At 39.4% G+C, this 26,226-nt stretch overlaps 1 protein-coding gene across 8 annotated transcripts in view; it reads left to right on the forward strand.

The window, feature by feature from the left end:
* The window catches only part of ACBD6 (acyl-CoA binding domain containing 6), a 224,013-nt gene that overhangs the window by 189,715 nt on the left and 8,072 nt on the right, over window positions 1–26,226 (forward strand). For 6 of the 8 annotated variants that reach the window (XR_002642447.3, XR_016392980.1, XR_016392982.1 and 3 more), the window contains one exon: window positions 6,231–6,261. The exons of the other annotated variants lie outside the window; for them this stretch is intronic. Coding sequence is in view for 3 of the 6 variants with exons in the window: in XM_089910451.1 (XP_089766577.1) it covers window positions 6,231–6,261 (31 nt within the window). In the remaining 3 variants the exon portion in view is untranslated. Of the gene's footprint in view, window positions 1–6,230; window positions 6,262–26,226 lie in introns of those variants that run through there. 8 annotated transcript variants of the gene reach the window in all.

Here is a 26,226-nt window from a genome sequence, read left to right on the forward strand (position 1 = left end):
TATAGCCATTATGGATAACAGTATTGAGGTTCCTTAAAAAACTAAAAACAGAACTACCATATGACCCAGCAATCCCACTACTGGGCATATACCCTGAGAAAACCGTAATTCAAAAAGAGTCATGTACGACAATGATCATTGTAGCACTACTTAGAATAGCCAGGACATGGAAGCAACCTAAGTGTCCATGAACAGATGAATGGATAAAGAAGATGTGGCACGTATATACAGTGGAATATTACTCAGCCATAAAAAGAAAAGAAATTGGATTATTTGTTGTGAGGTGGATGGACCTAGAGTCTCATACAGAGCGAAGTAAGTCAGAAAGAGAAAAACAAATACCATATGCTAACACATATATATGGAATCTAAAAAATAAAAAAGTACCTAGGGGCAGGACAGGAATAAAGACGCAGACGTAGAGAATGGACTTGAGGACACAGGGAGGGAGAAGGGTAAGCTGAGACAAAGTGAGAGTGGCACTGACATATATACACTACGAAATGTTAGATAGGTAGTGGGAAGCGGCTGCATAGCGCAGGGAGATCAACTCGGTGCTCTGTGACCTAGAGGGACGGGATAGGGAGGGTGGGAGGGAGACGCAAGTGGGGGGCCTATGGGGATGTATGTATATATATAGCTGATTCACTTTGTTATTTAGCAGCAACTAACACAACAATGTAAAGCAATTATACTCCTATAAAGATGTTAAAAATAATTTACACTACTTAAAGTGTTCAGACTGCTAATATCTCCGTGGTGTCTGGCAGAAACAAAAGCAAAATCATTCTGGAGGGACAGAATCTCTATCCAGAGAATACAGCACAGAATTTTTCACAGATAAAAACCCCACTTAAAATGAATTTACAGTCTAAAATTATAAAGCACACAGGAAGCAATCAATAATACTCAAATCTCAGGCAGCACCACAAACATCACGTGTAGCACCACCTGCTTCCTCTCCCTGAGCTCAAATAAAAGAAATTTAGGGACTGTAGGTCTACTTAAAATGGTTAAATATATCAAAGATGACTTTTAAAATAGGAGAAAAGAGCAAAACACTATAAGGTTGGAGGAAAGTTTTCAAGCAGAGTGAAGAGCATTTACAGCTGTGGGAGTCGAGATAGGTATTCTTACTGGGAATCAGCAGTCACAAAATTGGGAGGAAGATGACCAAGGCTTGGGTCACAAATGGCCTTGAGTTCTGTATTAGTCAGGACTCTTGTTTGCAAGTGACAAAAAAATCACATTTGCCTAGAGGGTATTTCGTTGTTGGCTCACCTAACCAAGAAAGGCAAGGGCGTAGCTGGAATGACAAGAACCAGAGACTCACTCTCTCTGGATTTTTCACCACTACTTTCTTCTTTGTGGATACTTCATTCTCTCCTACCGCAGACCAGTTTTCTCCAAAAAGTGGAGAACAGTGCTACTTGTATAAGTTTTTGGCCCACATCTTTTACTTTTTTTTTTCTTTTTTAAAAATTTGTGTTAAGATATACATGAGAAAATTAACTAAGCATTTTTAGGTGCACAGGTCAGTGGCATTAAGTATATTCACATTGTGTGCAACCATCACCACTACCCATCTCCAGAACATTTTCATCATCCCATACTGAAAATCTGTACCCACTGAACAATAACTCCCCATTCCTCCCTCCCTCCAGCCCCTGGTAACCACTATTCTATTTCTGTCTCTCTGAATTTGACTACTCTAAGCACTTCATATATAAGTGAGATGCTACAATATTTATCTTTTTGTATTTGTCTTTATTCACTACACCATTTTCTTTTGACCAGAGAGCAAAAGACCTTCTCTGCATACACACTTCTGTCTCCTAGCTCCATTTTTTTAAATCCTGAGAGAAAACTCTAATTGATTTGGCTTGAGTGACTTGCTTACTTTTAGACCAGGAGGATGATGGATGCTATGATTTGCTCAGCTTGTGTTCCATGGCTACCCTAGACTCTTCCTCAATTGTCTGTGTGTACATATCTTCTCATAAAGCTCTTCCTTGTTCTTTCTATCTAAAATAGCATCCCAGGGCTTCCCTGGTGGCGCAGTGGTTGAGAATCTGCCTGCCAATGCAGGGGACACGGGTTCGTGCCTCAGTCCGGGAAGATCCCACATGCTGTGGAGCGGCTGGGCCCGTGAGTCATGGCCGCTGAGCCTGCGCGTCCGGAGCCTGTGCTCCGCAACGGGAGAGGCCACAAAAGTGAGAGGCCTGCGTACCGCAAAAAAACAAAACAAAAAATAAAAATAAAATAGCATCCCACATCACACTAGACTCTATTATGCCTTTTTTTTCCAGAGCACATATCACTACCTATTATAGAATAGATTTATTTGCTTACTACTTCACCTATCACTAGAATGTAAGATTTATAACATGAAAGACCTTCTCTGTTTTTGTCACCTCTTTGTTCCCAGTACCTAGAACAGTGCCTGGGCCATAGTAGGAGCTTAATAAACATTTTTAATTAATCAGTTGGAAGTTGGGGTGGAGATAGAGATTTAGTATTCCTTGGTAAAAGTGACTAAAATAAGTTAATTATGCCTTCCACTTCTCTAGTGAAGATAAACAGTTACAAATAGAATGAAACTGAACTTTGAGTATATATGAACACAGTGATTAAACAAGAAAGTTATGCACAAATAGCAAGAGAACTAGTTTCTAAAGAGGATAATTGTGGAAAATATAACCTGGCATGATGGATGCATGAGTTAGAGTCCTGAAACTGCAATAGATTAAACTCTTTCTGAAATTGCTTTCTGATTCTGGGCATTGAAGCTATAAATGTGAATGTATAAACCCATCAAATGTGTGTACCCATATACACACACACACACTTTTACAGATTAACTCTGTAAACTAGCAAAGCAGATATGAGTCTAAAGCCATAATGGGCAGTGCAGTTCTTTCAAAACTGCCCTTGGCCATAGTCAGGCAAGGCAAGTCCAATACTCTGGAGTACAACTTCACACTGTTGTGCTGCCCCACATAATCATCTCTTCAATCCTGTTTACTGTAGCTGCCTCAGCTCTCTTCTCCTACCTGCCCTTAACCTCAAGGGCAGGGCAAGGCAGAGAGGAGCTGGGAGCACAGTAGGGGCTGTATTGAAAAACACAAAAAAGTAGTAGACAAAAATTATCTCTTCCTGACTTCTTGATGCTGCTTTCCATCTTCTGCTCCCCTTAGAGTTTATTATTATCCTTATGATGTTTAATGGGCATCCCAAACATAGCCACTGTTGCACCTCAGACGAGTCTACCCTACTCACAGGGTTCCTCAAAATTACTTTCATATCTCCTCCCACCCACCCACCCCCCACCTCCAAATCCAATGAGAACTCTTATTCCCTGGTAGGAAACAGTTTAATTAAACTGTATTGCCTCAAAGTTGTTTCTCTACCCCCACCAGCTGTTATCCCTGCCAAGCTTCTCTAGGTGTTAAAAAGCCCTTAAGGCATGACTTTTTTCTTACTACCTATCTGAACCAGAAAATAAGCTCTCTGTGGCAGCTTTTTGCTTTTCTTCTTAGGAGATTAAATAGAAAGAACCACACCCAAAACCTTCTGGGAACCAACTGCCACATTCAGCTTTTAGGAAATGGGAAAGGTAGATATGGCTTGTCCAAGAGTAGTTGATTTAAATCATAATACCACCCTGTCTCAGTTATTCACAATAATGGTTAATCATTTATTCTTAATTACCAGGGGCTTAATAATGGCCATGCACATACTAAATGCATATAAACTAAACTACTAAATTCTACTTTTCACCTGTACTTAATCATGATTATGTGTTGCTCATGTAATGTGATCACCTGCTCTCAGCTTAAGAAATATCATTGCTTAGATGGAAAGATATACCATGTTCTTGGATTGGAAGAATCAACATTGTGAAAATGACTATACTACCCAAGGCAATCTACAGATTCAATGCAATCCCAATCAAATTACCAATAGCATTTTTCACAGAACTAGAACAAAAAAGCTTTAAATTTGTACGGAAACACAAAAGACTCTGAATAGCCAAAGCAATCCTGAGAAAGAAAAACAGAGCTGGAGGAATCAGGCTCCCTGACTTCAGACTGTACTACAAAGCTACAGTAATCAAAACAGTATGGTACTGGCATAAAAACAGAAATGTAGATCAGTGGGACAGGATAGAAAGCCCAGAAATAAACCCACACAGCTGTGGTCAACTAATCTATGACAAAGGAGGAAAGAATATACAATGGAGAAAAGACAATCTCTTCAATAAATGGTGCTGGGAAAACTGGACAGCTACATGTAAAAGAATGAAATTAAAACACTCCCTAACACCATACACAAAAATAAACTCAAGATGGATTAAAGACCTAAATGTAAGACCGGATATTATAAAACCCTTAGAGGAAAACGTAGGCAGAACACTCTTTGACATAAGCTGCAACAATATCTTTTTGTATCCACCTCCTAGAGTAATGAAAATAAAAACAAAAATAAACAAATGGGACCTAATTAAACTTCAAAGCTTCTGCACAGCAAAGAAAGCCATAATAAAAATGAAAAGACAACCCATAGGATGGGAGAAAATATTTGCAAACGAAGCAACCGACCAAGGATTAATCTCTAAAATTTACAAACAGCTCATTCAGCTCAATATCAAAAAAAAAAAAAAAACCAACCAAAAAGTGGGCAGAAGATCTAAATAGACATTTCTCTAAAGAAAGACATACAGATGGCCAAAAAGCACATGAAAAGATGCTCAACATGGCTAATCATTAGAGAAATGCAAATCAAAACTACAATGAGGAATCACCTCACACCAGTCAGAATGGCCATCATCAAAAAGTCTACAAACAATAAATGCTGGAGAGGGTGTGGAGAAAAGGGAACCCCTCCTACACTTTTGGTGGGAATGTAAACTGGTACAACCACTCTGGAGAACAGTGTGGAGGTTCCTTAAAAAAACTAAGAACAGAACTACCATATGACCCAGCAATCCCAGTCCTGGGCATATATCTGGAGAAAACCATGGTTTGAAAGGATACGTGCACCCCAGTGTTCATTGCAGCGCTGTTTACAGTAGCTAAGACGTAGAAGCGACCTAAGTGTACATCAACAGAGGAATGGATATAGAAGACGTAGTACATATATACAATAGAATATTAGCCTTAAAAAAATGAATGAAATAATGCCATTTGCAACAAAATGGATGGACCTAGAGATTATCATACTAAATGAAGTCAGAGAAAGACAAATATCATATGTTGTAACTTATACGTGGAATCCAAAAAAATGATACAAATGAACTTATTTACAAAACAGAACAGACTCAGAGATTTCAAAAACTTATGTTTACCGAAGGGGAGAGGCGGGGGGAGGGATAAATTAGGAGTTTGAAATTAACATAGACACATTACTATATATAAAATAGATAACCAACAAGGACCTGCTGTATAGCACAGAGAACTCTACTCAATATTCTGTAATAACCTATATGGGAAAAGAATCTGAAAAAGAATAGATATAGGTATACGTATGAGTGAATCACTTCGCGGTACACCTGAAACTAACAACATTGTAAATCAACTATACTCCAATATAAAATTAAAATTAAGTTAAAAGAAATAGCATTGCTAAAAAAGACTTATCTGTGCTATAACCAGTTTATGTAGTTAGAGTATCTTGGTTTTAAAGGAATAAAAAAATTAACTGAACAGTTGGAGTTTCTTGAGTATATGTGGGAACTTTTGACTTTAACAACTTGTAGGACTTTGTGTGCTTTGAAATCACATTTATGATATTTGATATGATTGGGAAACCTAGTGTTATAAGCCTGGAATCAGTGAATCTTTGAAAAGGGATTAAAAAGCTACTAACTCTTACTGTAAATCATAGACTTCTTAGATAGGTTTTGGGAATGTGCTTAGAAAAACACACTATAATACTAGCAAGATAAGTGATATACAGAGTCCATTTTTCTGCCACTAACTGCAGGTCTGGTCATCCTGTCATTCTAACTGTAGCTGCTGTAGTGTACAAGTCACCATTCAGCATTCTCCTTTTCTCCTAGATGGAGAGTTTGGTCAAAAGTTACTGTGAGGCTCAGAGAACTGACTTCCTTTCTGTATCTTTTAAACCTATGGAACTTTGGTATATCATATATATTTGCTGTAGCATATGTACCTTCATACTTTTGCAATACCTTAGGTTCTAAAATATACTGTTTGTTTCTTTTATAGGACAATGAAGGTCAAACAGCTCTACATTATGGTAAGATGCTTTTAAATTATTACTAATTATATTTGACTTCTATTTGTTTATCTCAATTTTGTCCAGCCCAACATAGTGCTTAGAAAAATGCCTAGCCACTAGCAGAAATACAATAACTAAAAAAAAAAAAAAAAGAAAAAAAACAGATTAATAACCTGTAAAGTTGGAGATATGTTAAAATTCTTATGGACACATTCACAGTAAATTGAGCATTTCTATACAATCAATAGAAATGGAGGCTCCTCCAGTCTCCTTTTGAAAATTTATTATTTCATTCTTGCTACTGTCAGTGACAAGTAAGATGCTAATCACTGTCACTTAGGGGCTAGAATCTCTCCTATAAGAAATGCTTTCTTGATGTAGTTGAAGTGAAGAAAAATAGATTTTATTTTTTAACTTATTTCCCCCATTAGCTGATTAGCGTGGTTAACTAATCTTCACTTAAGTAATCTGTAAAACAGAGGATAATCTGTAATGGAAATAATATGGCTCTCAAAGAGCTACTGGGTAATTTCAGTGAGGTAAAAGATATTGAAGTATTTTGTAAACTGTAAAGTACCAGAAAAAGTGTTGTTACTTTTAATCTATTTGGGTGTGAATATGGTTGAATAAAAGACAGCCATCGATATTTAAACCAGAATATATCAAGAACATCTCCCAGTCAGTAAGGAAGAAAATCAGGGCTTCCCTGGTGGCGCAGTGGTTAAGAACCTGCCTGCCAACACAGGGGACACGGGTTTGAGCCCTGGTCCGGCAAGATCCCACATGCTGCAGAGCAGCTAAGCCCGTGTGCCACAACTACTGAGCCTGCGCTCTAGAGCCCACAAGCCACAGCTACTGAGCCCGTGCACCACAACTACTGAAGCCCGCGCCTAGAGCCCATGCTCCACAACAAGAGAAGCTACTGCAATGAGAAGCCCACTCACCACAACGAAGAGTAGCCCCCACTCACCACGACTAGAGAAAGCCCGTGTGCAGCAATGAAGACACAACACAGCCAAAAATAAATAAATTAAATAAATAAATTTATTTAAAAAAAAAAAGACAATCAAATGGAAAAAATAGACTCCAAAAAACAGATAGTCAGCTCATAAATGGGAAGAGCCAAATAACCGATAAACAAGATGCTCACCTTCACCAGTAACTTTCAAGAACTATGAACAGTCTGATATTGTACTCTGCTTGCAGACCAACAAATTAGCTTGGTACAGTCTTATGGATGCTGGCAAAAGACACACAACTCATGGATCAGAGACAAAAGACTATTATTCACAGCACAGCAAGCAGCATGAGCTTTGTGTTTGTGTTATTTCCCCTTGAGTCCCACTGGAGCTATGAAGAAAAGCCCAGGTAGGTCCTGCACACATAATGTGTCATAGCTTAGAAATCCTAAGCTTAGGGAACTCTAGTCTTTTATAATAAGCTGCCAGAAGACCTGCTCAACCTTTGCTCTGGAGAACACATATGTTTACTGTACTGGACAATAAACAAACCTGCCTTCCACTCTGGAAATAAACAGTACCTCTGTTGTTGAAGGCTGTTCACTATATAAACATTTTTGGAAAGACAGTCCAGAATAAAAGCTGTCATTACCTCTGCTCACAAGGGGTGCAGAAACATGAGAGTCCCATGGAGAATTGTCTCCCAACGATAATCAGGGAATGCAGGTTAACACGTTTAGATATAACTTCACACAGATTGGCAACATGTAAACATTTACAAAGATTAGCATTAGGATGCAGAGGAACAAGAACTCTCGTACATTGCTGTTGTGAGTGTCAACTGTTGCAATCACTTTGGAGATGAATTTGGCAAAGTCTAGTGAAGTTGAAGGTACACGTACCATACAATCCAGCAATTTCACTTCTAGTATATTCCCTAGAAATACTCCCCAAAATGTATATAATGAGACATAATTAAGAACATGTATTGTAGCATTACTTGTAATAGCCAAAAACTTGTTTAATTAGCCTTTATATCCTCTGTATTCTGTACTTAAAATAGTTATTTTAAATTGCATATATATACACACATATATGCATACATGTATATTCTGTGTTACCAAATGCCTTTGAAAGGTGTGCCATTGAAAATGCGCATATCCAGGACTCCCCTGGTGGTGCGGTGCTTAAGAATCCGCTTGCCATTGCAGGCGACATGGGTTCAATCCCTGGTCTGGGAAGATCCCACATGCCACGGAGCAGCTAAGCCCGTGCTACACAACTACTGAGCCTGTGCCCTAGAGCCCATGAGCCACAGCTGCTGAGCCCACGTGCTGCAACTACTGAAACTGGCACGCCTAGAGCCTGTGCTCCGCAACAAGAGAAGCCACCACAATGAAAAGCCCGTGCACCGCGACAAAGAGTAGCCCCCACTCGTCGCAACTAGAGAAAGCCCGTGTGCAGCAACAAAGACCCAAGGCAGCCAAAAAAAAAAAAAAAAGAATGCATATCTATCACAGTATACAGGTAATCACTAGGCTCCTTTCTATGAACAGCCCTCCGAAGTAATTATTGTTTTCCCCAGTTTATAAATGAGGAAATCAAAACTCAAAGAAGTTAATAAACTTACCTAAGGGAGCCAGAGATTCAAACCCATATATCTAGATTTACCAGGAAAGGAGAGAAAAACAAATGCCTTCCCCTGCCTCCTTCCACAGCACTCACATCTCTCACTCTGCAAAGGTGTTTATAGAATTCTGTCAGATAGCTCCTCTGACATCACCAAATGCTGGCTACTCTTAACTCGAATTTTCGACCCAGGAAAAAACGTTTCTCAGCTACCTCCCTAGCTGTTTGAACTTGACATTAGTCAAACAACCACAGATAATCTGAAAGGGAAAAAAGGAAACTCTTCAACAGTGGTTGTGAGGCCCTCAGCCTAAAATTCAGAGCTGCGCCTTCTTCCTGATGCCTAGCTTCAAGAAGCCAGGCAAACTTTTTAATTCAATATACATGCATAAGGTCCAGAGTTCACTGCTCGGCTTAGAAAGACAACTCCACCAATGCAACCACGTGCTGTGCTAAATCAGTTCTTATTTTCATCCCCTCATTCCTTCTTTCATTCACTCATTAGACATTTTTTAGTGCCTTCTCTGTGGCATGTTTTGTGTTTTCCTTTCATTTCTCCATCCAGAAACTGTAGAAACAGTTAAACCAGACTAAACATGCCCTTGAGAATGTAGATGAGTCACTCTGTCATCCTTAGTTAACCGTTAGGGGTGAATGCCTTTACAGATGTGGGAATGTGTCCATTTAAGTTTGATATGTGTAAACTTCATTTCTGTATAGCAGCAGGGTTGGGATTTTTTTTTTTTTCCCTTTGGCTGCACCGTGCGGCATGTGGGATCTTAGTTCCCTGACCAGGGATCAAACCCACGCCCCCTGCATCAGAAGCACAAAGTCTTAACCACTGGACCGCCAGGAAAGTCCCTCAAAGGTCTTTCTGACTGGCTTCAAAATAAGCTGTATATTCTTTATGTACTGATATGGAAAAGTCTCTAAGATATATTGTTAAGTGAAAGGAATAAGGTGCAGAACAGTGCATATGCTGTGCTACCATGAATATATCTGTACACATTTGCTAGTAAGTGGAACGATACACAAAAAGTGAATGTTGGTTGCCTAAGGGAAGAAGTGTGGCGCTAGAATACAAGCACAGGATAAAAGTGTTTTCCTATAAACCCTGTAATGACTTCTGTGTTTGGAACTGTATGCATGTATCTATTTGAAGATTCAGTTTAAATTATTTCAAATTTAAATTATTTTAAATCTAAATATCATAGGCTCTATTAGTACTATAAATACAACTTAATTATATTTCATTCATTCAACAAATATTTAATGAGCACCTACTACTTGCTGGATAAAATATACCAAACATCCTTTTCAAGGTAACAGGTGTCCCCAGACATTGGGTGTCCTTCACCTCCCAGCCAATAAACAAGGACCCGATAACCATAATGCTAGTGTGTGAGTTAACACTGTCTAATCTGGGGAAACTGTGGGCTTGGGTTTCAATGCCAGCAAACCCTGGAAATGTTGCTTCTTGAGTAATGGGAAGTTGGAACTGAGACCTGCATCCAGAGTAAGCCAGCACTTTCAAAGGACTGCATCCTCGGTAGGAAAAAAAAGTTAAATTAGATTAGATTAGAAAAAGGTGACCCACTAGTTGTAAGGAAAGAAAACAAGCTTATCTGCCACAGACCAGAATCTGGGTGGAAGAAAAGCCCCACCTCATGCAAGTTTGGGGTTTAAATTTATACTCTGTTTCAGAAATTCTCAAGTTGAGAAATTAACATAAGTGTACTAGGCTGGTTACCCCTAAAGGAACTGGCAGAAGCAAATGCTAAACTTCTCTTGAGAGACACATCCCCAACCAATGCAGCACAAAATTCCTACACAAAGAAGTTCTGCTGAAAATGAGCTCACAATCCGGAATTACAGATTACACCTGAGTGAATGTCAGCAGACATAGTAAACCACAGGATTAGACTTTAAGGAATTTAAGTAAAACTACTGGATAGAAATTATCAGAAAAAGATTGTATAAAATCAAGGAATCAAGAACACAGGAACAAGACACTCCAAAAAAGAACAAGCAGATTTGAAAGAGAATCAAATAGAACTTCAATAAGAGAAAAAATATAGAAATCTTACAATATGAATAGGTTAAAGTGCAGAATTGGCACAAAAAAAATTATGGTGAACTGAAAGGTAGTTCTAAAAGGCAGTACAGAAAGATAATGCAATGGAATTGTAAAAGAGACACTGAGTGTAAAATGATGAATCTCACGAACGTACTGTTTTGTATCTGGCATCCTGAACTCAGTATGTACTATATGCTGCCATTTATATGAAGATCAAAAACAGGAAAAACTCATCTCCAGCATTAGCAGACAGGATAATGGTCACCTTGGGGAACTGGGTAGGTGGCATTTGGAAGGGATTAACAGGGCAGGGGTGCTTCTGAGATTCTAATGATGAGCTGATTCTTGATCTGTGTGCTAGTTACATGGATAAATTTATCTTAAGAAAGTTTATGTTTATTGTTTTGGTATTATTCTGTATGTATTTTATACTCTAATAAAGTTTAGACACATACAAAAAAAAATCCAGACCTAGGCAGATATAAGATGGTGGTGTTACTGTTTTCATATATAAAATCTCCTAACCTTTCCAACAGATGTCTGAGCTAGGCCTTGTTTTCCTACATTTGCAGATGAAAAACTGAAGTCCAGATAGGTGAAATGACATTGACAGGGTAACACAAGCTGTAGGTGACAGAGCCAAGACACTTGTCCAGGTCTTCTGATTCCACTTCCAGTCGTCTTTTCATAACTCTGTAAATAATTACAGTCCTAGTATCCTTTTAAAGCACACATTATTTTGTGGAAGATAGTCTTTTATAGAAATAAATGAAAGTCTTTTATCGTTGGTCACCTTGGTCAGTGGGTCAGGCTATTTTTCAAAACTGTACTTGTGAGTAAACACATATATATGTGTCCATTTGTGCACCTGCATATTCCTATTTCTGTTCACTGAGAGTTTAGACAATCAAAAATTATCCCTGATTCAGGAATCCTGCCCAAAATTGATCTAGTAAAATGATTTCTATTTCTATCTATCTCTCAGATTATATTATTCATTGTAGAAAGAACAAAACAAATACCATATATGTTATAATCAAGATAATTAAACATTCCAGTAATATCATTAGTTAGAGGTTTTGGCATTACAAATATATAAAACTAAAATATTCTGACAACTCAGGAATGTTTTGTGAAATTAATACTTTAATGATCACTTTAGGTGTGATTAATTTTTAATTTAGATTTTCTTACTAGGTCACTAGACTTTTGCCCAATTTTAAGGTTGTCAAAACAGAGCTTGGCATATAACAATAATAATAATTGCCATTTATTAAGCACCTACTATATGCCAGGGAATCTGCTGGGCATATTTTATCCATTTGGTCATTTAATGTTATTTAATCTTTTTATTTAATAGGCACTCAATAGCTATTTGTTGATTTTATTTTATTTTAGGACCCTTAATCTATTCTTGGAACTTTCATAACACTATAAATATAGTTAAATCCAGTGATTGCAGACAATGTTGGGGATGTCTTGGGGGCTTAGCTATTATTTTTTATGAATTACAGTTTGGCTTGACAGCTGTCCTTGTGTTGACAGCTCTTCTGATTATAGCAGTTGTCAAACTCCATTCTTAAGCAGGTTGTAAATCCTGCCTTCTTCCGATTAAAACTGGGTCAGAGCCAATGGCAGGTTAACTAGAGGCCAGTGTTCTACTACTGTATGTCCTTACTAGTTCGCTCTACATGCGCTTTGCGTAGCAGCATACTAAAACCTTCATTCGCCTCTGTTTTCCTTTGGTGTTTCTGAATCTTCAGATATTGGTCCTCCCGTTATTTTGTGACTTAAACATGGTCCCTGCTGAAGAGTATATTAGTGTAAGTGTGGGCTTCCTTGTAAATGGCCTGTTAGCCCTCCCCTCCTCCCCCTCCACTGGGAATACTAACATCATTGCATCTGTGTCTCCCAGGGGAAATCAGGGCTTTTCCTTGCACGTGCAGTCATGTGATTTCAGAGTGGGCAGGCTTTGTATCCTCGTGAGCCCTTGGTCTTCCACGTAAAGCACCATCTGTTCTGTTCCTTGCACGCTGTTACAGGGCAGTGGGAGGAGGCATTAGAGTGAAAATAAATAAAATAAAAAAAGAAAGAAATTCATCATCAAAACCCTGAGGATTAATGGAGTCAGAAGGCTCACTGCTCTGAATGAAAATTCATCTTCACCTGTGCCAGTGTCAGGGCTGCATCTATGGCACTTGACAAATAGAGGTTCCCAGGGTACCGTAAATTCAGCAACTGTTCTAATCCCTATAGGCTTGCTCAGGCTTTTCCGAGATGGGCTTATGACTGTTTTTGTATTTCCCAGCACATTGTGGGCACCAGTATCCCCTCATTAATTTGGTAAAATGTTAGCACCCTTTCCTTCTCATCCCGCTGTCATCTTCTTTGTCTTTGTCCATTTTGAGGGGGAGGGCAGCTCATACATTTCTGAAAGAGGACTCTGCCTTGTGAACTGTGCTTCACTGACGATGCCAAAGGCAGAGAAATCAATTAACTAATGAATTTTGAGCAAATACTAATCCCTAATACTGTGTTAGATGAGGAGGAGAATATAGAAAAGCATATAATCAAGCAGCTCACCATCTAATTGGGAGCACAGAGCATATATTTTCAAAAACTGTCTGTTGGGCACCTATACCTGCCATAGGCTCTATGCTAAACATAAACATAATTGATGCCTATCAACAGTGACTCTTCAAGAGGTACTACAAATGCCCTCCTCATACTGGGGTAAGATTCACCTGTGTGCTTTCCCCTTGTCCTTTAAATCAGTCTTTCTCTTCCCGTCTTTTTTTTTCTACTACAACTTCCTGATTGCTTTTGCTCTCATATCAGTCTGTCTTTGCATAAACCCAGGCATTTGTTAATAAAACTCCTTTCTTTGTGGGTACCATATCCCTTACTCTGAGGTACTATTTTGCAACCCTTAAATTCCAAATTTAAATCTCACTTTATAGTTACAGTTGAGCTAAAATTTCATTTACATTGGTTAGGTTAGGGGATTGTTATACAGCCCAGTTAAGCCTTTTCTCAGCTGGTTGGCAGTAGTCCTCTGCATGTGAAACTTAAAAATTTAAGCTCCATTCCTGGGTTAGTACTCATAGACTATACCATATCTCACTACTGGAAAAGTCACATCATCATACAGATTTGTATGAAATTAATGCCCCTTTGTCTGAGATGGCCAGCTTAGTGTCTTCAGCCATAATACACAGCTACTTAGCCTGATCTTCATGCTTAGCAGTCTCAAGTGTTGGGTTAGATTTGAGCTAAAGTGTGATCTGACAGACCATAGTAGTTGTTACCGTGTATCACAGATTTATACACTGGGAAATTCATTCCTCTGATACTGCTTTAAAAGTTCCAATTTTATGGTACAGCCACTATAGAGAACAGTATGGAGGTTCCTTAAAAAACTACAAATAGAACTACCATATGACCTAGCAATCCCACTACTGGGCATATACCCTGATAAAACCATAATTCAAAAAGAGTCATGGGGGCTTCCCTGGTGGCACAGTGGTTGAGAGTCCGCCTGCCGATGCAGGGGACATGGGTTTGTGCCCCCGGTCCAGGAAGATCCCACATGCCGTGGAGCGGCTAGGCCCGTGAGCCATGGCTGCTGAACCTGCACATCTGGAGCCTATGCTCCGCAAGGGGAGAGGCCACAACAGTGAGAGGCCCACGTACCGCAAAAAAAAAAAAAAAAAAGAGTCATGTACCAAAATGTTCATTGCAGCTCTATTTACAATAGCCAGAAGATGGAACCAACCTAAGTGTCCATCATCAGATGAATGGATAAAGAAGATGTGGCACATATATACAATGGAATATTACTCAGCCATAAAAAGAAACGAAATTGAGTTATTTGTAGTCAGGTGTATGGACCTAGAGTCTGTCATACAGAGTGAAGTAAGTCAGAAAGAGAAAGACAAATACCATATGCTAACACATATATATGGAATCTAAGAAAAAATAAAAATGTCATGAAGAACCTAGGGGTAAGACAGGAATAAAGACACAGTCCTACTAGAGAATGGACTTGAGGATATGGGGAGGGGGAAGGGTAAGCTGTGACAAAGTGAGAGAGTGGCACGGACATATATACACTACCAAACATAAAATAGCTAGCTAGTGGGAAGCAGCCGCATGGCACAGGGAGATCAACTCGGTGCTTTGTGACCACCTAGAGGGGTGGGATAGGGAGGGTGGGAGGGAGGGAGATGCAAGAGGGAAGAGATATGGGAACATATGTGTATGTACAACTGATTCACTTTGTTGTAGAGCAGAAACTAACACACCATTGTGAAGCAATTATACTCCAATAAAGATGTTAAAAAAAAAAGTTCCAATTTTAAAACCTAACCAAGTGTTTCTCATAACAAGTTGAGACTGACAGCTGTGGCAAGAATGTTAAATGATTATTCCTTAAAATATAAATGTCATGTAGCTAGTTTTAACAGGATAAATATCCTCTATTCACAGCTACTTGATATTGGCAATGTGTCTTTAACTTTGTTATGTTTTCTAAGAGACTGTCTTCCATTGGAATCTAACTTGAGACTGTCTTCCACTGGAATCTAACTTGGTGTACAGTGATTCATGGTAAAACCTTTCAAAAATGTAAAATAAAAATGTTCATTATTTGGGGAGATGATTTTAAACTCTCAAAGGGATGTTATAATCCTAAACACTCTATTGGTAAATATATCCTGTCTCTGCCTTCCTTCCTATCTAAGGCATACCCCAAAACATGATCTCAGTCCATTAACACCTGTCCCAGGATTAGAATAGGCAAATTTGCCTTTCTGTACCTTTTTCTCCTACTCTCTATTCACTTATTCAAATATTAATTTAACATTTATAATTCTAGTAGCCTTCTAAGAAATCCCACTAAAGGCAGAGAGATAGGGTTGCCAGATGGTCTGATTTTAGCTCAGAAAAATTTCTGCCTTCCACCACTGTTCCCTTAGAACCACCTCTGAGTCTGTGCTATTATAAATTAGAGTTTGGTACCTAAGTCTGTCAGGCTGGATAATATAAAGAATCACCAAAGCTGTCACAAATTTGTAACTTATCACAACCTGGTTTTGGCTCTTGGCTCTATGCCCACTTCACAGCATATAGCCAGGGAGCCCTGAGCTGAAAGCACCCACCAGGGGAGAGAAGACAGGCGAGGGAGCCATAGAAAGAAGCTCTTTTATCTATACATGAGTACCAACAAAGTGCAAAAGAAGAAACGTCACTACTAAATCATTTAAGACGAAACTCCCGGAGAGTTCTGCTTCCACTTAAGACAGAGAAAACTGCAACAGAACGTTGCTCCCACACTAACAAGAAGAAAATGCTAGATAGTCTACAAAATCGTAACTTTTCTTAAACCCATCAGATAGTAGAAGTTGCGTGTCAGCAAAGTAAACCGAATTCCAAAGAATGACAAGCCCCTATAAGATACACCAACGGTTTCACCTTTGATAGAGCACCCAAGGAATAGGCAGCCACCATAAAAGCAGATAAGAAGAAAACAGCTAAAATTAACAAATTCTTAAGGTGACATTTTAGAATAACTGGGAGCCTCAGACCCAAAAAGATTTTTCACATGTACTTTTTTTCATTAACTGGGTGCTGTAAGACAAATTGAGAACAGAGAGATCCCTCCTCAGTGGCACACAGGCATGAAATCCTGCCACTTCCCTAGACCCTTATTTCATACAAAGAAAAATCCTTAAGCCACTGGGGGAAAAGCAGAAAGCTCTTCTATTCTCTCTTCCTGTTCCTGGGCCTAGGCAGATATCCACTGCCTTTGGAGGAGGAGTGAAAGCAAACCCTGTCTGCCACTGTGGCAGGACAGGGAGCCCCTGGGCTCCAGATCCTGTGCTGACACAAAGCAGAGATCTCTTGCCCCTGGGGGCTGGACAGGGAGTTCCCACTCAAGACATGTTTTCTTTCACACAAGGCAGAATTTGGCTGACATTTGTGGGGGCAGGGAGGATGCAAGAACACTGAGAAATTGCCACCCCTGAGGGCCTAAGACTGAGACTAGACTAAAAGGACAAAGAACTCTATCTCACTCTCACCATGAGCCTCACTCTGAGTAATAAGCAGTAGCAGTCTTATCGATGGATGAGGAGAAAAAGTACAGAGAGATTCCCTCTGTGGTAGATGTGCAGAGACAACTGAAAGCTGAGGGTGGAGTGAGAATTCTAAAAAAAAAAAAACACCCTCAGGCACCCGGGCCTCACACTAAGCGTAAGGTAGCAGCAGCCCACAGCTGGAGGAATTTAAGTGTGTGATGCGCTGAGGTTATACATAGTAACAACAAAACCAAACCCGGTTCAACGGCTGACTAGATTGACTCAACACCCATACTGATGGCATGACAGAAGAAAAGGCATGACCATTTCTGGGTGTAAATAGTATTATTTACTTCAGCCTCCTCTGTCCTCCTACACACAATGTTCTGCATTCAAGAAAGCACGGAAACAACAGCCCTTTTCAAGCAATAAATGAGTAATTGATAGAGCAACTAGATAAAAGTTCAGCAAGGATTTGAAAGACTTGAACCATACTATCAAGCAACTTGACCTAATTGACATTTATAGAACATTACACCTAATATACACAATATACATTGTTTCAAGTACACATGGAACATTTACCAAGACAGACCATATTCTAGGCCATAAAACTAACCTTAACAAGCATAAAAGAAATCATACAAAGTTTGCTCTGTGACCACCACTGAATTAAATTAGAAATTAATAACAGACACGTATCTGGAAAATTCCTAATTGTATGAAACTTCAACACACTTCTAAAGAACTCATAGGTCAAAGAAGAAATTCCAAGAGAAATAAAATATTTTGAATTGAATGAAATGAAAACATGCCACCAAAAGTTGTGAGATGCAGCTAGAACAGTGCTTAGAGGAAAATTGGATCTTTTATTAAAAAAGAAAGGTCTCAAATCAACGATCTAAGATTCTACCTTAAAAATTTTTTGAAAAAGAAAAGCAAAGTAATCTCAAGATAAGCATTAGTAATAAAAATAAAGGTCAGAGCAGAAATCATTGAAATAGAAAACCAAAAATCAATGAAACCATTGAAAACCTTTAAAAAGGTCAATAAAACTGATAGACCTCTAGCCAGACCAATTTAGAAGAGGAAAAACAAATTAATTTCAGAAATGGAATCATCAACACAGATCCTACAGGTATTATGAAGCAAATAAGGGAACATTATTAACAGCTTTTTACCAATAAATTAGAAAACTTAGAGTAAATGGACACACTTCCTAAAGACACAAACTAACAACATTCTCTCAAAAAGAAATAGAGAACCTAGATAGCCATATATCTATTGAAGAGACTGAGAATTGTTACTGAAAACTTTCCCACAGCAAAATCTCCAGGCCCTGATTGCTTCACTGTGAATTCTACTAAATATTTAAGGAAGAAATAATACTGGTTCTACACACAAACTCTTCCAGAAAATAAGAGGAGGGAACACTGCCAAACTAATTCTGTGAGACAACATTACCCTAATACCAAAACCAGAAGAAGACCCTAGAGGAAAAGAAAACTACAGGCTGATATGTCTCATGAATATAGATGCAAAAAATCTTTAATAAAATGTTAGCAAATTGAACATAGCAATATACAAAAAGGGTAATTATAACCAAATGTGTTTATCCCAGGAATCTAGTTGGTTCAGCAGCTGAAAATCATTGTATTTCACCATATCAGACAAATCAAAACCAAAAATAAAACATATGATCATCTCCATATATGTAGAAAAAGCCATTGAAAAATTCAACCTCCTTCATGATTTGGAAAAAACAACAAAAAACAAAAACAGAACAACAACAAAAAGAAACAGAGCAAAATAGGAATAGAGGGAACTTCTTCAGCCTGAAGAAATCAATAGCTAACATCATCCTTAATGGTAAAGTGCTGAATGCTTTCCTTCTGACTGGGAACAAGGCAGAGCTGTCCACTCTCTCCACTTTGATTCAACATTGTATTGGAAGTTCTAGCTAGTGCATTAAGGCAATGGAAGGGTCCCAGCACCCTTTACTGCCTTCCTGGAGAGACTTACTCCATGATATTTATATCCAGTATTTACGTTGGTCTGTTTCTGGGCTCTCTATTCTATTCCATTGATCTGTTTTTCTATTCTTTTGCCAATACCATACTGTCTTAATTATTATAGCATTATCATAAGTCTTGAAGTCAGACAGTGTCTGTCTTCCAGCTTTGTTCTTCTTCTTCAATATTGTGTTGGCTCTTCTGGATCTTTTGCCTCTCCATATAAACTGTACAGTTTGTTGTTATCCACAGCCTGACTTGCTGGGATTTTGGTTGGAAAGAACTGACATCTTGACAGTACTGAATCTTCCTATCCACGAATGTGGAATATCTGTCCATTTATTTAGTTTGTTGATTTTGTTCTGAGCTTTATAGTTTTTCTCATATAGATCTTGGTAAATATCATGTTAGGTTTATACCTCAGTATTTCATTTTGGGGGTGCTAATGTAAATGGTATTATGTTTTTAATTTCAAATTCCACTTGTCCATTGCTGGAAAGCAATTGACTTTTGTACATTAACATTATATTCTGCAACATTGCTATAATTGCTTATTTGTTCCAGGAGGTTTTTTTGTCAGTTCTTTTGGATTTTCCACATGGATTATCATGTCATCTGCAAACAAAGACAGTTTTATTTCTTCTTCCCTAATCTGTATATCTTTTATTTCCCTTTCATGTCTTATTGCATTACCTAAGAACTTCCAGTACAGTGTTCAAAAGGAGTGGTGAGAACAGATATCCTTGCCTTATACCGGATCTTAGTGTGAAAGTTTTGAGTTTCTCACCAGTAAGTATGATTTTAGCTATAGGCTTTTTGTAGATGTTCTTTATCACATTGAGGAAGTTCCCGAGGAGTGACGTCAGCGACATAGTGGAGTGAAAAGCTACCTTTGTCTCTCCCTTTCAATCTGCAACCAGTAAAACATTCATAACTCAACAAAGGTGGCTCTGCCCAACACACCAGGATGCTAGAGAATTCCACACATATGTACATCTAAAGGTCAGTGGACTGGAACACATATAGGAGGCAGAACCAAGGAAACAGCGGAGGTGGTACCTGTAGTCCTGGCCTTCCCACCACAGCAGCTGAGCCCACAGCCCCAGAGAACCCAGTAGCAGCCGGGGAGGCAGTGCACACGACTCCAGCTACACAACACCTGCGGCCACAGGCAACTGGGCAACAGCAGTAGTGGGGCCTGGGACCCCACCCCTCCAGCCACTGATGTGCCCACCACTCCAGCCACCTGCCCCCTCCCCCCGAATCTGCAGCGGCAGAGCCCACTAACTTTATAATACCAGACACGGAAGAGGTGCCCTCACAACTCCTGCTTTCCCCCCTTCCCTTACTCTCCCCCTGCAGTGGCAGAGCCTGTGACTCAGGGGATCCCAGACACAAGGGAGAGCCCACCATCTTGGTACACCAGGTAGTGATGCCAACAACACTGGCAGAAGGCACCAGTGACCCCAGAGATGCAAGAACTGATAATGTGGGCAGGGGGCCACATGTTATGGGCAGTACAGGGTAGAAAGTGCTAACTCTCAAATGTAACAAGAGGCAGCTCAGGTAAGAGAAACCAAAAACTTATGCTATAGTGCCACCTACTGGTAAACAGAAAGCCTCTGATTTCTGACCTGTTGCTACTTCAGATGTGCTGGCAGAGGAACAACTCATCAAGCACCATGAAGAACTAGAGTAACACTGCCACAGAAAGAAAATGATAGTTCTCCAGAAACCAAACTTAAAGTCATGGAATATTGCGATCTAACTGATAGAGAATTCAAAAGAGTGAACATGAAGAAACTCAGCAAACAACAAGAAAATTCAGAAAGGCAGTTCAGTGAGCTCAGGAATAAAATGAATGAACAGAACTAATACTTTGCCAAAGAGATTTAAACTCTAAAAAAAGAACCAAACAAGTTTTGGAGCTGAAGAACTCAATAAATGAGATAAAGAATGCATTAGAAAGCATTGAAAGGGGACTTCCCTGGTGATCCAGTGGTTGAGAGTCCGCCTTCCAATGCAGGGGATGCGGCTTCAATCCCTGGTCCGGGAACTAAGATCCCACATGCCGCGGGTCATCTAAGCCCACACGCCACAACCAAAGAGCCTGCATGCCGCAGCTACAGAGCCCACGTACTGTGGAGCCTGTGCACCACAACTACAGAGCCCACATGCTCTGGAGCCTGCGCCACAACTAGAGAGCCCACATGCCACAACTAGAGAGAAGCCTGCAAACCGCAATGAAGAGCCCATGTGCCGCAGCTAAGACCCAATGCAGCCAAAAGTAAATGTTTTGTTTTTTTTTTAAATTGGAAACAGAGCAGACCACATAGAAGAGAGAATTAGAGAGCTCAAAGATAGAAATCTAAAATTTATACAAGTAGGAGGAAGAGAAATAGCATTTAAAAATGAGGAAATTATGCAAGACCTATCTCACTCTTCCAGGAGGGGCACCATTAGGATAATAGGTATCCCAGCAGGGCAATAGAAGGAGAAGGGAGAAGAAAGTTTATTTAAAGAAATAGCTGAGAACTTCTCAAATTGAGGAAGTTCCCCTCAATTTCTAGTTAACTGAGAGGTTTTTTTAAATCACAAATGAGTGTTAGATTTTGTCATGTTATTTTTCTACATCTGTTGATATGATCATATGATTTTATTTTTTTGCCTATTGATACGATGAATTACATTAATTGATTTTCAAGTGTTGAACCAGCCTTGCCCACCTGGGATAAATCCCACTTGGCTGTGGTATATAATTCTTTTTATTCATTGTTGAGTTCAATTTGCTAATATTTTGTTGAGGGTTTTGCGTTTATGTCCACGAGAGATATCAGTCTGTAGTTTTTTTTCCGTTTCTTATAATGTTTTTGTCTGTTTTTTGTTATTAGAGTAATGGCGGCCTCATAGAATGATTTAGGAAATATTTTCTCTACTTCTGCCTTCTGAAAGAGATTGTAGAGATCTGGTATAATTTCTTCTTTAAATGTTTAGTAGAATTCACCAGTGAACCCACCTAGGCCTGGTACATTCTAGTTTGGAAGGTTATTAATCATTTATTCGATTTCTTTACTAGTTACAGGCCTATTCAGAATGTATATTTTTTCTTGTGTGAATTTTGGCAAATTGTGTCTTTCAAGGAATTGGTCCATCTCATATAGATTATCATATTTGTAGGCATAGCATTGTTTGTAGTATTCCTTTTTATCCTTTTAATGTCTATTGGACCTGTAGTAATGTCCCCTCTTTCATTTCTGATATTAGTAATTTGTGTCCTCTCTTTTCTTATTTAGCTTGGCTGGAAGCTTATTGATCTTATTGATCTTTTCAAAGAACTACCTTTTGATTTTATTGATTTTCTCTATTGATTTCCTGTTTTCAAGTTCATTGATTTCTGTTGTAATTCTTTTTTTTTCTTTTTTTTTCTGCTTACTTTGGATTTAATTTGCTCTTCTTTTTCCAGTTTCCTAAGGTGGGAACTTAGATTATTGATTTTATATCTTTCTTCTTTTCTAATACATGCATTCAATGCTATAAATTTCCTTCTAAGCACTGCTTTTGATGCATCCCATAAATTTTGATAAGTTGTGTTTTCATTTTCATTTAGTTCAAGATAATTTAATTTCTTTGATATTTTTTTCTTTGACCAATGTATTATTACTTACTACAAACTTACTATAAAGATACAGAAATCAAAACAGTGTGATATTGGTGTAGGGTGAGGTGTATAGATCAATGAAACAAGATAAATAACCTAGAAATAGGCCAAACCACACATGGGTAATTGATTTTTGATAGAAGTGCCAAGGTAAGTCAATGGAGGAAAGGATACTCTATTTAACAAATGGTGCTGTCACAGTTGGACATAGACATACATACTGGGGGGAAGAAAAGCCTCAACCCTTTTCTCATACCCTCCACAAAAATTATCTTGAAATGGATCAGAGATCTATACATAAGAGCAAAAAATAAAGAGCTAGAAGAAAATGTGCAAGAAAATCTTTGTGATCTTGAGATAGACAAAGACTTCTTATATAGGACACAAAAAGCACAAAACATAAAAGAAAAATAATAAATTGGACTTCATTCAAAATTTAAAAATTTTACCCTTCAAAAGATACTGTTGGGCTTCCCTGGTGGCGCAGTGGTTGAGAGTCGGCCTGCCGATGCAGGGGACACGGGTTCGTGCCCCGGTCCGGGAAGATCCCACATGCCACGGAGCAGCTAGGCCTGTGAGCCATGGCCACTGAGCCTGCGCTCCGCAACGGGAGGGGCCACAACAGTGAGAGGCCCGCATACCACAAAAAAAAAGAAAAAAAGATACTGTTAATAAAAGACGAGACACAGAGTGGGAAAAAATATTTATAAAACACATTTGGAAAAAAACTTATATCCAACAATATATAAAGAATAATTGTAACTTTATTAAAAAGACACCCCAATTAATAAGTGGACAAAAGATTTGGATAACTCACCAAAGGTAGATGACTGGCAAATAAGTACGTAAAAAGATGTTCATCAGTAGACATTAGGGAAATGTAAATTAAAAACCACAATAAGAAGACCTGACTATACTATATAGTACCTATACTATACATACTAGAGACATGACTAGAATGGCTAAAAAGAATTTTAATGATAATAACAAGTGCTGACAAGGATACAGAGCAACTAGAATTCATACATACTGGTGGGAATACAAACTTTGGAAGTTTGGTAGCTTCTTTTTCAAGTTTAATGTTCACTTGCCATGTGACTCAGCAGTCCCACTCTAGATATTTACCCAAAAGATGTGAAAACATAAAAGATCCATACAAAGACATGTATCCAGGTGTTCATAGGATCTTATTCATAATGGCCAAAAACTGGACACAAGCCAGATGCCTACATACTTTTATACAATGGAATACTAGTCAGCAACAAAAGGGAAAGAACTACTCATACCTGCAGCAACATGGATGGATCTCAAAAGCATCATGCTCAATGAAAGAAGCCAGACACAGAAGACTATAGGCTGTATGATTTCCATTTCTGGAAAAGGCAAAACTTAAGGACAGAAATCAGATCAGTGGTTGCCAGGGGCAATGGGTGGGGGTAAGAGGATTGGCTGCAGAGAGGCCAGGAGGAACTTTTGGGGGTTATGGACATGTCTTATGTCTCTATTGTAATGGTAGCTACACAAGTAGACACATTTGCCAGAATTCAAATTTTTAAGAAGAATATTACGTCAGTTTTTTTAAAAAGGGAGAAAAACCAGGGAATCTTGCTCTGTATGTTAACTGGCACAATCCAAAGTGGATGAAGAATCTGGGACAGACAGGATGGCGGAGTAGAAGGACCTTCAGCTCACCTCTTCTCACATGCACACCAAAATCACAACTAACTGCTGAACAGCCATTGATTAAAAAGACTGGAACCTACCAAAAATATTCTACATCCAAAGACACGAAGAAGAAACCACAACAGAACAGTAGGAGGAGCGAACTCGTGATATAAACAATTCCCATACCACCCAGGTGGGTGACCCACAAACTGGAGAATAATTATATTGCAGAAGTTCTCCCACAGGAGTGAGAGTTCTGAGCCCCACATCAGGCTTCCCAGCCTAGAGGTCTGGCATCGGGAGGAGGACCCCCAGAGTACCTGTCTTTGAAGGCCAGAGGGGCTTGATCGCAAGAGCTGCACAGGACTGGGCGAAACAGAGACTCCACTCTTGGAGGGTGCGCACAAGGTCTCACATACACCAGGACCCAGGGCAAAAGCAGTGACTTGGTAGGAGCCCAGGCCAGACCTACCTTCTGGTCTTCGTGGGTCTCCTGGGGAGGTGGGGGGGGGCAGCTGTAGCTCACCCTGGTAACATGGACACTGGTGGCAGTGGCAGAAATATTGGACAGTGTCATCTACATGAACTCTCACTGAAGGCAGGCATCTTGCCTGGGTCATAAGCACCAAGGCCTGGCCCCACCCAACCACCTTTAGGCTCCAGTTCTTGGACGTCTCAGGCCAGACAACCAACAGGGCAGGAACACAGCCCCAGCCATCAGCAAATAGGTTGCCTAAAGACTTCCTGAGCACACAGCCACCTCTAGATAAGTCCCTTGACATGGCCCTGCCCACCAGAGGGCCAAGACCCAGCTCCACCCATCAGTGGGCAGGCACCAGTCCCTCCTGCCAGAAAGCCTGCACAAGCCTCCAGACCAGCCTCACCCACCAGGGGACAAACACCGGAAAACTATGATCCTACAGCCTGCAGAACTGAGTCCATAAACTCAGGTCAGAACCTACCCTGGGAACAGCTGGTCCCTGCCTCTGAGTGATGAGAGGGGAATGCACTGCTGGGACGAGGACCACTTCTCCAAGGTTGAGAAATGTAACTAACCTACCACAGAAACAAAAATACAAATAGAAATTTAAACAAAATGAGACAACAAAGGAATATGCTGCAGACGAAGTAACAAGATAAAACCCCAGAAGGACAACTAAGTGAAATGGAGATAGGCAATCTACCCGAGAAAGAGTTTCAAGTAATGATCATAAAGATGATCCAAGAACTCAGGAAAAGAATGGATGCATAGATCAAGAAGTTCTTAGCAAAGAGAAAATATAAAGAACAACCAAACAGAGTTAACAAATACAGTAATGAGATGAAAAATACATTAGAAGGAATCAATAGCAGAATAAATGAGGTAGAAGAATGAATCAGTGAGCTGAAGACAGAGTGGTGGAAATCATTGCCATGGAACAGAATAAAGAAAAAATGAAAAGAAATGAGGACAGTTTAAGAGACCTCTGGGATATCACATGCACTACCAGTCACATTATAGGGGTCTCAGAAGGAGAAAGAGAGAAAGGGCCTGAGAAGATATTTGAAGAGGTAATAGCTGAAAACTTCCCTAACATGGGAAAGGAAACTGTCACCCAAGTCCAGGAAGCGCAGAGAGTCTCATACAGGATTAAGCCAAGAATTAACACACCAAGACACATAGTAATCAAACTGACAAAAATTAAAGACAAAATATTAAGAGCAACAAGGGAAAAGCAACAAATAACATACAAGGAGACTCCCATAAGGCTAGCAGCAGATTTTTCAGCAGAAACTCTGCAGGCCAGAAGGGAGTGGCATGATATATTTAAAGTGATAAAAGGGAAAAATCTACAACCAAGAATACTCTACCCAGCAAGGCTCTCATTTAAATTTGATGGAGAAATCAAAAGCTTTACAGACTAGC

This window comes from Delphinapterus leucas, chromosome 1, assembly GCF_059928025.1.
Source record: "Delphinapterus leucas isolate spDelLeu-1000000601 "Yukka" chromosome 1, BTC_Dleu_Yukka2, whole genome shotgun sequence".
NCBI lineage: Eukaryota > Metazoa > Chordata > Mammalia > Artiodactyla > Monodontidae > Delphinapterus > Delphinapterus leucas.